General features: G+C 42.7%; 1 protein-coding gene across 4 annotated transcripts in view; it reads right to left on the bottom strand.

The window, feature by feature from the left end:
• The window catches only part of Bard1 (BRCA1 associated RING domain 1), a 75607-nt gene extending 66714 nt beyond the window's left edge, over positions 1–8893 (bottom strand). For 2 of the 4 annotated variants that reach the window (XM_006495631.4, XM_006495632.4), the window contains exon 1: positions 8420–8893. In XM_006495631.4, the coding sequence (XP_006495694.1) occupies positions 8420–8559 (140 nt within the window). In that variant the 5' untranslated portion in view covers positions 8560–8893. The remainder of the gene's footprint in view (positions 1–8419) is intronic. The other 2 variants (XR_003947336.1, NM_007525.3) reach the window with 2 other exon arrangements.
• Between the last annotated feature and the right edge of the window lie 4471 nt (positions 8894–13364).

A 13364-nucleotide genomic window follows, 5' to 3' on the forward strand; every position in this document is an offset into this window, starting at 1 on the left:
CTTGGCAAAAAGAGACAAGAACATGGGTAACTGACATCCTGGTTAGTAAGTTAAGACAAGTTCCACCCTAATAGATAAGTTAAGACAAGAACACTAGACAAGGCAAGTCCCCTGCCACAGTTGATTACCCCAACCAATGGGAGCAGGATAAGTGTACAACAAAAGATATTTTCTTAAAGAATCCCCTATCCCTAACTCCTGACTGGTGGATAACTTGGCACAGATGTTTGTAGATCCCAGGCTTAGAATCTGGACCATGGCCCTGGTCATTCAGTCTTGGGATGTATGCTAAATAAACTATCCCTGTCTGTCTAAGATTGGTGTTCATGTGGTTTGTGAGGCAATTCCTGGACCCCAACATAAGCAAATTGACTTAAGGAAGATATAAGATATTCTAATATTCCAAAGAGCAGTGATGACATCTAATTGGGGCTCTGGACTTTAATGCTAAAAACAAATACTTTTTATTTTACCTGCCAGATTCTCCTTTTCTTCCACATGAGACTTGAAAATTGTTTTGAGCTCCCTGACCCCTTTTATCCACCTAGCATGGATCGAGATAACCCTTAGTGGATGAAGCAAATAAAAGGTCGTGCAAATTTTCATTTATATTAGCATTTATACTCTACCCTTATTTTATTTTCTATGCTATTTAAATATACTAGAAGAAATGCAGAAAAAGTACTTCCTTGATAAGATATTTAAAATTAATAACTCCACACCTTTAAAAAAATTCAGCTTTACAACTCTCTTAACTATACTTCTCTGTGTAGTGGATTTACAAAGACCAGTGCATTATAACTTTGAAACAAACTAAACAATGAAAACAAGCAATTCTAAAACAATCCTACTGTCTTAGAGTTTCTATTGCCACGACAAAAAACACCATGACCAAAACACAAGTTGGGAGGAAAGGGTTTATTCTGCTTACACTTACACATTGCTGTTCATCACCAAAGGCGTTAGAACATGAAAACCGGACAGGATCCTGGAGGCAGGAGCTGATGCAGAGGACATGGAAGAGTGCTGCTTACTAGCTTGCTCTCCATGGCTTGCTCAGCCTGCTTTCTTACAGTACCACCAGCTCAAGGATGGCACCACCCACAATGAGCTTGGCCCTCCCCATTAATCACTAAGAAAATAAATGCCGTACAGACAGATATTTTTTTTAAGGTGTGTATGTGACAGAAGAGGACATCTGATCCCATTATAGATAGTGGTGAGTCACTATGTGGTTGCTGGGAATTCAACTCAGGACTTCAGGAAGAGCAAGCAGTCACTGTTCTTAACCTCTGAGCCATCTCTCCACAGCCAGATCATAAAGGCATTTTCAAATGAGGTTCTCTCACCTTTCAGATAATTCTAGTTTGTCATGTTGAAACAAAACTAGCCTGCACACCTACTGATAACATTTTCTTTACAAAGGAAAACTGAATTCAACTGAGATTATACTAATGAAGCAGAAGTATTTAACTGAATGGCTCTCCTAAACTCCCAAGAGGTACTAACTGCTAGTTAATATTAGCTGGAACAAGGACTCCAGTGCTCTTAAATTGTAAGGTATCCTCAAGGTATTTTTAAGTTACAGATCAGTGTGTTTAACATGAAATTGTACAAACTTCCCAAGCTAATTAAGCAACTTGTTACATTTCCCTTTAAGAGAATGAGAGAAAAGATAAATGAGTAATACCTTATTCATTTGGTTTAGGTTTTGTGTGTGTGTGTGTGTGTGTGTGTGTGTCTGTGTCTGTGTGTCTGATGTTCAGGTTAATCTCAACTCATGATGCTCCTGTTTCTACCCCATTCGGTGATCACAGACATGAACCACCAAGGCCCAACTAAGTAAGCATTCTATTCTTTGTGACTATTTTTTCCCTTTTATTCAAAAGAGATTTTATTTCTCACATAGTGTGTGATTATGGCTTCCCTCCCTCTACTCCTCCCACCTCCCTAGTCATCCAGCTCCACCCCCTTCTGTCTCTCACTAGAGACAAGCAGGCTTTTAAGGATGATAAGAAAGTACACTAAAGCAAAACTAATGTATCAGGATGGGACAAAACAGAGCCCAAGAAAAGGCACAAAGAAAACTTACAGATGAAGAGACCACTTATTTGCACCCAGGAATCCCATAATAAAAAGACACTAAACTGGAAGCCATGAACCTGGTACAGACCAGTACAGGCCCTGTGAATGCTGCTCTATCTGAGTTCATGAGCTTTGCTTGTGTTAGTTTAAAAGGCCTTGTTTCTTTCTTGGTGTCCTCCATCTCCTCTGGCTCTTACACTCCACCATAGGGTTCTCTGGGCCCTAAGGGGAGAGATTTGATGGAGACATCCTATATAGAACTGGGTGATCTGGCTGTGTGGGTCTCTGTATTTGTTTCCATCTGCTGCAGAAGAAAGCTGCTCTGATAGTGGCTGAGCAAGGCACTGATCTGCTTCCCTGGCTGGAGTCTCTCTGTGACTATTTTATATGTCAGATCCAGGTAAATCACAAGGGAAAACTTGAAATTTCTATTTAATTGCTTAGTGTCAGCAAATGTCAAATGAGACAATTCTTCCAAAAGTAAATGCACAACAGAATTCTAGTAATGACTAATTACAGTAGATCCTATCCTGGGAGAATCTGCCATAGAAGCCCCAAAGACTATCATGTAGATGTGACCAGTGTTGAATCTGTCTTCTATTCCCTTTTCTCCAAAGTAAAATAGCTAAGCTTAATAGCTGCTCTGCCGTCTTATTAAGCTTCATCCCTTTCACCTGCCATTCTGGATTTCAAGGCTCACACTTAAGTGTTCCTTTCTTCTCTTCTCATTCCTAGAAACAGACCAGTCACATGCAAGTAACCCTCAGATATCATTGTCATTCTCTAATGTCTCCTCTGAGCCCAGACCTGCTTAGCAGTAATACCTTCACTTGTGGTATAAAGAACAGAAGAAAGGCATCCAGCTGTGCTCAGTAGCACACAGGGGCAAACCCAGCACCAGGGAGGCTAAGGAGAGACAATCTGGGAGTTTGAAATCAACCTGAGCAACAGAATGAGACCCTGTCTTAAAATTAAATAAAATAAAAGATGTCCCCTGCGTTTGACAAATTTCTGTAAAAGTCACAAGCCCTATCTAACAACACCAGCTGGGCCTTCACCCATAATAGGACTGCATGTATGGTAGTTTTAACTCTGACTCTCAGAAGTCAGACTGACCTACATGTACATCTGCCTTGAGGCCTTAACCACCGTTCAGTATTGGTAATTAACACTGGAAACCAATACAGGATTCTCTTTGTGCTCTTGGTGACTTTAAGTAGGTCATCTTAGCATCACCACTTTGAAGCTGGGACATACTTGACCTAATTTTTTTCATTCATTATTTTAATACTTGGAAACATTATATTTGGCACTGTGGCTAAAAATGTGAGCCTGTCTTTATGAGAACTATACCATAATTGAAGGAGGTAGACATCAAGCAAATAAGTAAAGTGGCACATAAATAAATTCCATGAATAAAGAAATTCTAGACTGGAGGATATGGACACTAAGAATCTGTGCCCCGCTTTTACATAGATGTTAATTTTTATTAAAAGCTGTAAACAATGCTAATAATTATGAAGTCTGAATATTGGAGACAACTTTAAAAGCCAATTCAGTTATATTCATCATTTAATAGCTAAGGACACAGATTTCAGGAAAGTCATATGAATAGCCCTCCTCGGGAAGCTAACTGCACTAACTCTTTTATTCTTATGTTTTAACTGTCAATTACAAACAACCTAGAGTCACTTGGGTCAAGGGAACTTCAACTGAAAAACTGCCTTAACAGATTGGCTGTGTTGACTGACAACTGATGTGGAGAGCCCGGGCCACTGTGGGCAGCACCCTCCCTAGGCAGTTGGGCCTGGGCTGGCTAAGCAAGACTGCTGAGCTCTATCTAGTTAGAGAGCAGGCAGTATTGCACAGTTTCTGTTTCAGTTCCTACGTCCACCTTCCTGTCCTGAATTCCTTCCCTGGTCTCCCTCAGTGACCCTTTCCTAAAAGTATAAAGTACAAATCCTTTCATCCCAAATTGCTTTTGGTTATGGTGTTAATCACAGCAACAGGGAAACAAACTAGAATAATAATTATACAAACTAATAAATAAACTAATAAACTTGGTTTTTAGGCTACTTGTCCCTCAAGATCTGATTGGTTTTACGTCTTAGACCATCTAACCCACTCCCTGTTTATTCTAACATTCCTAGCTTAGTCATTTGCTAATATCACCAACACCACCACTGTGGCCAATTAATAAAAATGTACCCACATCTCAAAGGTCTAACTGCAAAGCCTAAGAACTTTGCTCCACCATACAGACCTAAGCAACGTTGTTTCCTCCACATCTCCTGGGCCTTCATAACTTACCCTAAACTGTGTATCCTTTGTACTCCTTAAAATTGAGCACATAAGCCTTACAGGGAGAAAATGCACTGCCGCTTCTATGCCTCAGTGACTTCTTGTTCTAATGAACCAGTGCCACAGCAAACCAGAGGGAGCAATCATCCTACTTAAGGATCACTGGCCTGTAAGATCACTCTGAAGAGTCAAAACTCCTATAGAGGCAAAAGCGAAATGCTTAGAGTCAGGAGATCTGTGCTTTATTTTAAGAACATCCATCCATAACATGGGTACAAAGGGCAATTTTATTAACACTTAGAAAACAAGGAAGTGAACAAAGAGTAGTAACCCTGACCCAGGATCTGAAGCTGGCTGGAATGCAGTGGCAGGCGTCCCATCCATCTTTTATTTGTACGTATACTTGCACAAAAGCTGGATACATGTGTAGTATATGCATATATGGGCACATACAGAGGCCAGAGACTAATTAGAATACGACCCTCAATCATTACACCTATGTTTCTGAGATAGTCTTTTACTTGAGATAACCATTTCAGCCTGGCTGCTGACCAGCAAGCCCCTGATATCTACCTGTCTCCTATAACCCCCCACACTGGGCTTACAGAAGAGCAAAGCAGCCTCACTTTTACATAGACGCTGGGGATCTGAATTCAGATCTTCATGCTATTTGTTCAAGTGTTTGCACAGCAAACACTTTAACCACCAAGCAACCTCCCTAGGGCCTAGAATCCATGTATAATGCTTTGGTCCCAGCACTCTCAAGGCTGAGGCAGGAGGATCCCAAACTTAGAGCACACACACATTACGCATTTACATGTGTGTGTACATACATATACATACACACACACACACACACACACACATATATATATACAAATATAAACATAATGCACATGTGCTTTAAGTTTATATATGTATATACACATATATAAAATGAATTTATCTTTTAAATAACAATATTTTGAAAAAACCAACTATCTTCAAAGTTATGATTATTTTTTAATCGTCTCTAAAGTGATATAAAAAGCACAAAATAAAATTAGCATAAAAAGCCCAACCCTCCTCACTCCAAAAATATGCCAAGAAGTACGTAATTAATTTTAATTCACAAAACAGCATCCTAGGACACCTGGCTGCACTAACAGGGCAGCTCCTATCTGCATCTCCTGCTTCCTTTAGGAACACATTAGTTCTCTGCTTTCTGCCAGCCTCTCAAATAGTAAGGTCTTCCAGCTTCCTTTCCCCCAGTCCTTAAATAGCTTCTATTTGGTTGTGAGGCTTGGCCCTACAGTCAATGTCACATCTGGCCTCTTCAACACGTTCACCAGCTTCACCTTGAAGCCAGAGTCATGTTATAAGGTCAGGAAAGGATGCCCTGTAACATAGCCAATCCACTGCAGGAGCAAGCCATGCCTGCTACAAAACAGATCCAATGTGCTACACAAGACAGGTGACAGCTGGGAACAGCAGAGAGATGACAGCTGCAAGCTGAATGTGAGGGTAATCGGGGTAATCAGCAGCCTAGTGGGGAGAGCTCTGAAGCTCGGGGACAGGAGCACACCATTCAAATAACATGCCACTCTGGGTGATGATGAGCAAAGCAGCAGCAGACTGTCCAGGGTTGCTCTCCTCTAGCAAGCAGGAAGGGAGAGGCAGAAAGAGCTTGAGAGACAGCAAAGCCAGGAAGAAAAGCATTTCCCATATGACCTAAACCATTTCCTGTGAGCTGTAAACCAGTATAACCAAAGGGTCTTTAAACTTAAGTTTGCTTCCTTAAAACTGAGTCTGAGGCTGGACATGGTGCCATACATCTGTAATCCTAGTGCTAAGGACACTACAGCAGAAGGTCACTTAATTTAAAGATAAGATGGGCACAAAATATGTTCCAGGCTAACCCAGGCTATGGAGCAATCTGTTGTATCAACAGAAAAATAAAAGAAAGAAGGAAAAAAGTTTGAAAAGTTGTTGCCTCTGGTCCAAATCAAGCCAAAACAGCCTGCTTTCCCACAGCCCTTTGAACAAAGAACATTTTTATACTTTCTGTTTGCTTTGGTTTGGTTTGGTTTTCGAGACTGGGTCTCACGATGTAGTCCTGCAAGCCAGGAACTCAATGTAGACCAGGCCGGCTAAAAACTCAAAGGCAACTGATTGTAACAGCCTCCAGAAAGCTGAGTGTAAGGGCATGAACCACCCACTCCCAGCCTTTTAACCCTTTTAAAGAAAGTAGAGATGATTTGTGACTGAAAAACCTAAGTAATATTTATTGACACTTCACAGGGAAAAATTAATTCAAAGTCCTATATGAGCTTATATCCTCTAGTAGTTAAAATAAACTCATTTAGCAGAGTTTAATAAACTGAAAAAAAGAAAAACAAGACCACAGGAACCTCATATTCTCTGGACAACTGGATGTGGCATAGTACAGCCTGAGCCTAATTACTATTATCTTCAGGCCCTTGACTCTTACGGTAAGCTAGCTCGCTTAGTTTAAAAGAGCTGGCAGTTGGTAAAAAGGGAAACTGGTTGTTTAATTTTAGGACAACCTACAGATTATTCATATTACTTTATCTAGTTAGTCTCTTCCAAATGGCTCAGCAAGCAGACTAAATCATTTTCTCATCACATCTTTTTGTGTCCATTTTGGATAGTCACCACAGGAAACAACTTACATGTATTTAATTTTTTCTTGGGATCCCTGAGGCAGGGTTACAGAAACATTGGGAAGGAAGCTTTGCTCACGAATGGGCTCTCCATACTCGGAACACTGTTTGGTATGTATTCATTACATGTTTATTATCAAATCTCAATATTAGCAAATTAATATGTGAATGAGCAAACCATTATTACTGAGGTACAGAGAAGACCAAAGATGTGGCTGGAACCTGAACTCATGTGGTCTGACACATTCTAAGTGGAAGAATATGTGTTTCCATCTGAGTTTAACTGTGGTTCAACTATTTAAAGCAGTGGTTGGGTCTCAACCTTCCCTGATGCTACAACCCCTTCAATATAGTTCCAAACGTTGTGGTGACCCTAAACCATACCATTCTTTTCTTTGCTACTTCATAACTGTAATTTTGCTACTAAGCTGGGTCTCCGTTCCTAAGACCTAAATGTGTGTCCCAGTGGTCGCGACCCACAGATTGAGATCCAACATGTGCGTCATCACTGGCCTGCTACTGCAACTAGAAGTTGAGTTTCCGATGTATGTCTACACCCAGGATGATCCGTATGCTTTAGGAAAACACAAGCAGAACTCAGAACGTGTTCATGTTAACAGAATCGCCACTCTCCTAAGAAATACAATGCCATTCTTTCAAATACTAAGAGTTTGTAAAAAAAAAAAAAAAAAAAAAAAAAAAAGAATAATTTAACGTAAGTGCAAAGTTTGTTGCCAGTTAACTTTAAAAAAAAAAAAAAAAGTTGCAGTTAACACTGTATTTGTAGTAAAGACTGAAGGCTTAACATTCGCTACTGCCAAAGAGAAAAAAGGGGAAAGAAGTATATTTCTTGGTAGTATTCGATAAACAGCCTCAGGTAAGAAAGTACCACTTAGGAGTGCATTTCAGACTGAATAAAATCCAAGAGAGGGCATGTTGGAGGATCAGTGGTACAGGGCCATAATCTAACTAAGTTAAAATTGCGATGCTCAACAAACTGCCATCGCCAAACTACCGGTCACCAGGTCCCTAGCCTCCCATTCCCCACGCCGAGCCTGCTACTAGAGAAAGGACCAAAAGGTCAGCCTCACAGGGGCTGTTGTGCCCCGCACGCAACCACGGGACCACGCTCCCAGAGGACCGAACTCCAGGACCCCAGCAGCACTAGCTCGGCTCAGCTCCGAGCGTCACCTTCGGGGAGTGACCAACGAGCTGCGCTTTGAGCCACGCCCCGAAGGCAGTTCTCCCGCGAAAATTCGAAAAGTGCCGTTTGAGTCATCTTCGTTGCAGGTGGCTGGGAAGCCACTCAGAAAACTCAGGAGTGGGACACGGAGGGACAGACGACACTAGGTCGCCAGGCCGGTCCTTACCAGCGGGAGCAGCGCAGCAGCTTCTCCAGGCGGGCAAGCGCCGCGCGGCTGTGGGCCCAAAGCCCGTCGGTAGCCGGCTCCATGGCGGGCACGGGAGCAGGCTGGTTCCCAGAGCAGACCCTCGGCGGCCGGCGTGGCATTCCCACAGAGGAGGGGAGGTCAGGTTTGCTCTAGCGCCGCACCCCGCTGGTCACCGCCGGATCCTGCTGCGTGCGGAGTCTCTGAATTGGTCGGACGCCTCCGGCTCGGAGGCTGAAACGCGGTAAAACTCAGAGATGGAAGGACCCGGCTTTAGGCCACGCCCTCAAGGCCTGAGGGCGGGGCTTTAGTAATGCGGTCCAAGTTCCGGAAATGGAGAGGCGAGGCTTGAGAGGCCACGCCCTCAGGAGGTGTAGGGCGGACCGCGGAAACCAAAGTGCCAAGGCGCGGGGTTGAGGAGGCGTGGGGAGAAGTCACCTAGGCCTGTGGCCCTAGGAGGCGGGGTATAGCGCGCTCAAACTTCCTGAGCGGGAAACTGAGCGGCGGGGCCTCAGGCCACGCCTTCAAAGAGGCGGGGCTCCCCATGGGTTTCATTCCCACCCCCTCTCAGTTTACTGAAACTGTGCTTACCTAGAAGTTGGATTCTAACCCTCCCATAGCCTCAGGAGCTTGCCGCTGAAGCCATCTACAAAGAGTGGCATTCAAGCTACTGTTGAACTTGGACAAGCTTTTCCCATGACAATAAAAGTACTACCCTTTATATAAGAAAGTTCTCTTTTTCTCCTTGCTGTAGGATATAAGAATCCGCTAAATACTAAGTTTCAATTTCACTTTTTAACTAGCTGTAAATATCCGACCAAGGGCATCTCTTAGAAGTTCTGGTGTGCTTTTAAAATATGATAAACTGCATAAAACGTTTTTGTTTGCTAGAGGGTCTACCCTCCCCGGGGATTTTTTTTTTTTTTTTTTTTTTGAAACGGCGTCTGTTTGCCAACCTAGCTTAAACTGTGAAGCTAAGGGTGACCTTGAACTTCTCAGTTTGCGATCCTCCACCTCTGCGCGATAGGGGATTACAGATATGCACCACCACGCCCAGCTTACATGGTGCTGAACTGAGTTTAGAGCCTCCTTTATGCTAGAAGTATTCTACCAGCCAAATCCATAGACCCTCCTGCGGATCTGAATATTAACACTGGGCAAGCACAGCCCGCCCTCTCCACAGCTTCCAACCTATGAACACATTCTTGCATATCCCCTTTTATTTCTCTGTCTCTGCTTAACCGCCCCAGCTGCCTCTGTTTACCTTAAAGTTGTTCCTTCTTACTGGAATCCACACATCTGCCTAGATTGCCTCCCATCCTTAGGCCTCACTAAAGATATACAAGACATTACCAAACACAAAATTAGTCTTGGCACTACCCTGATTAAACTCTAAAGGTGGAAAGGCCTGGAAGGTCCTTTAATCCCAGCACTAGAGGCATGGAAATGGGGGGAGGGGGGGGGAAGAGCAGGTGGATCTCTGAGTTCAAAGCCAGCCTAGTCAACAGAGTTCTGAGACAGTCAAGACAAACCCTATCTCAAATAAATAAACAAACAAACAAACAAATAAAACTCTAAAGCTATTTCTTTGATGAGATATGAGGCCTATGCCAACCTGGGAAAGCATGCCATTATTCTCCCGTGGAGCTTTTCTTCATCAAAAGCCTAGGTCCAGCTGCCTCTGGGCTTTTACACAAAGATTCACTTTGGAACCTGGAATTTTCCTCTTAGGCAGTACTCCTTCAGATCTCAGCTCAAACATCAATGCTTGAAAGGTTTTCCTGATCCTGAATGTAGAGTCTCTCAGGTACTTTTAACCTCACAGTTCATAGCATGCACATTTATATGAGCATTTATAGAACCAGGGTGGACATGTAATATAAAGCTCTAAATAGAGCTGAGAGTTTGAGTTCTTGGACTCTTATATATCGCAAGTGCTTCACTTAATTATCTGACTCAAGCCTCCTATGAATACTACAACTTGAGGCTAAATTCAGTGTGGGACTGAACCAATGTGTCTGCCCCTGAAAGAACCTAGTGGGGAAACCCCCACTCAATTTTTGTTCAGCGCGCACCCAAGAATCAAGAAAAGACGACCATCTTGATGTAAAAGCATGAGGTAGTTTAATGACGGAGCTCCGGGCCAACACATATCTCCCGCAGGAGACAGAGGTGTCGACCACATGGTGGAGTCATAATGGCAGAGCTCCGGTTCAAAACGTATCTCACTCAGGAGACAGTGGTTTCGACCCCGACACTTGGAAGCTAGGGGTTTTTATAGAAAAGGGATGGGGCTGGGGGAGGAATTGGCTCGGTTTCACATGATTGGTCCATTTAAACACCAACAGACTGTCAGAAGGGTGGGAGATAGGGAGGCACTAGGACAGTCAGGACATATGACGACGGGCCTACCCGGGCATGTCCTGGCCTATTCTGCTATGTTCTCAGCCCCAGGTTTCAAAGCTCACAAACAACTCTTTGGGCTATTTGACATAAATTACATGAATCACATGTCTCAAGTTTTATTTCCTTTCACCCCAAGTTCATGAATGGAAGCTCTAGCCCCTAATGAGACAGCATTTGGAGGCAGGGACTTATGAAAGCACTTAGGTTTATATGAGATTTTGAGGATGGAACTGATGAACCAGCCTGCCTCCATCTTAGGCTTGAAAGCCATCATCTTACAGTAAAAACAAACCAAGTTCATTCCTGATTATGATTAATATTCCATTTCTCAAGGATTGGGCTATGCCCAACCTGCAACCTTACTTACAAATGGTTCTGTACTGGCTGTTCCAGGAATCAGGAATCATGTTTTTGTTTCAAAAAGTTATAACCACCTTGGAACCCTACCTCTGTTTCACAAGGTTGTTATAACTGACTACCTGTTGTTATGTCTCCTTTATGATCACCTTGCAATCATGTCTTTGTTTCAGGAGGTCATTATGACTGATGTGGTAGGCTTATTTTCTGCCCCTGTAAACTCCACCTACTTTTCTTCCCAAATCTCCCATTTGAAAAGCCCCTACCCCTGAGCTATAAAACCCTTGTCTTCCTCCCCTGTAAGCTGACCTCTCAAGCCCTACCTTAGGGGGAGGGAGCCCATGGAGGGAGTACAAATGCTTGCTTAATTCCTTGCTTGCTTTAACTAGTTTGCCCATGGTGATTTGGGCTCGTAGTCTCTCTCCTCTTATCTCTAGGAACCACAGAAACCACCATAATCATCAGCCGAGGAAGAATTATCTCATGTTCTGTCTTGTAAGAGTGCAAAAAGTGAGCAGCCCCACGGTGAGAACCAACCGTGGCATGCCGATGCTGATCCTGGGTGGCTGCGGTACATTCTTGATGGGTTTTTTTGTCACCAAAACTATAATTTTGTAATAGCAGTCCAGCCGAACAAGATCCTTCCTGAAAAGAAGCATTTAACGTGTGGTGCATCTTGACCCGGGTGTTTTAATTAATCTTTATTTCCAGTAATCTTTTTTTTGGTCTCAACTTAAGTAGTTCTGCTACATCACAAAGGCCCAGCAAGTTTCGATGACTTCACCAGAATCTAGTAGTAAAAGTAGATGAACAAAACAAAAATCTAATCCAACCCCCAACCCCACCTCTATCCCCAAGTGCATGCTGGGTAGGTACTCTACCACCGAGCCACACCCTAACTTCTCCCTTTTGGTCTCATAAAGCATTCTAATGAGACCTTAACACAAGCACACTAACCACATAGTTTTCTAAAACTCAGAGGCACACATGGAGTTAGTTCTTGGTTACAAACTCTGTCAAGTTACTTACTCGTTGCTGAGCCTCCGGATAATCAACGTCTAAGTCACTGGCACTCCAGGATTCATGAAATATAAAGATAATTTCATGAATCAGTCCCATTACAATCTCGTACAAACATGTGACCTAAATCAAATTTTAATTTTTGAGATCGTGTTTGCTGTGTAGCCCAGGCTGATTAGAACCCTTGACCCTCCTCCCTCAGCCTCTTGGGTGCTATGACCATGGAATTCGATCAGATCTTCAGCTCTCTAAACATTAACTTTATCTGGAAAATGGAGATAATAAGTCATATAGATTTTTTTATATTTTCACAAGAGCCTAAGTATGAATTGCCTGTATTGATAAGCATCCAAGAAATAGTAGCATTGAGTCCAGTCACATAATTTCTATAGAACAGGGAACACATTTATCAAATGCTTTTTTAATTATGGCACTACTTAACTGTGATCAGAGTAAATGAACATTTCACATTTTATAAACTACTTTGGGGACCAGATGATTGCAATTGGCCCATTTCTTCTATACTGTAGAAGCCATTGTGACCCAGGTGCAATGGGTTCTCTCTTGGTTTCCTGTTTTCATGGCCCTGATACCTCTCCCAGGGCTCATATTACTTTCGGGGGACCGTTTAAGGGCAGTGATAGTAGACTTAAAAGAATCATCAAGATTGTCCTGTCTTCAACAGCCTGTCCCCTCCCTTCTAGCTCACCCTGCTTCACTCAAGGCACTAGCGCATTACGATTACTGGAAAGCAGCTCCTCACCTCACCCATAAATGAGCTAATTCTTCCAGGTGTGTGTGTGTGTGTGTGTGTGTGTGTGTGTGTGTGTGTGTGTGTAAAACATAGACATCCTTTTTAGGATGAGTTGACCAATAATTGCAAAAATACTAATTTTGGGATAATGGTAGAGCCCTTTACAAAATCTATTCCACCCACAACAATAATGGGGGTAGCAAATGAATACTGAAATTATCCTCTCCGACGGGGAAAATCTGTACAGAAATCCAGTCCATCAACAAGGTTTTACTAACGTGTTAGTTCGCAGCGTTCTTCTGTTTAAAGGGGCTAAGTGGTTTTCTATTTGCTTTCTGAGTTTCTTCCTAAGAACCAACTATTTATACAGAAATTTAGACTTGTTGCTCC

The sequence above is a fragment of the Mus musculus genome, chromosome 1 (genome assembly GCF_000001635.26).
Source record: "Mus musculus strain C57BL/6J chromosome 1, GRCm38.p6 C57BL/6J".
Lineage (NCBI taxonomy): Eukaryota > Metazoa > Chordata > Mammalia > Rodentia > Muridae > Mus > Mus musculus.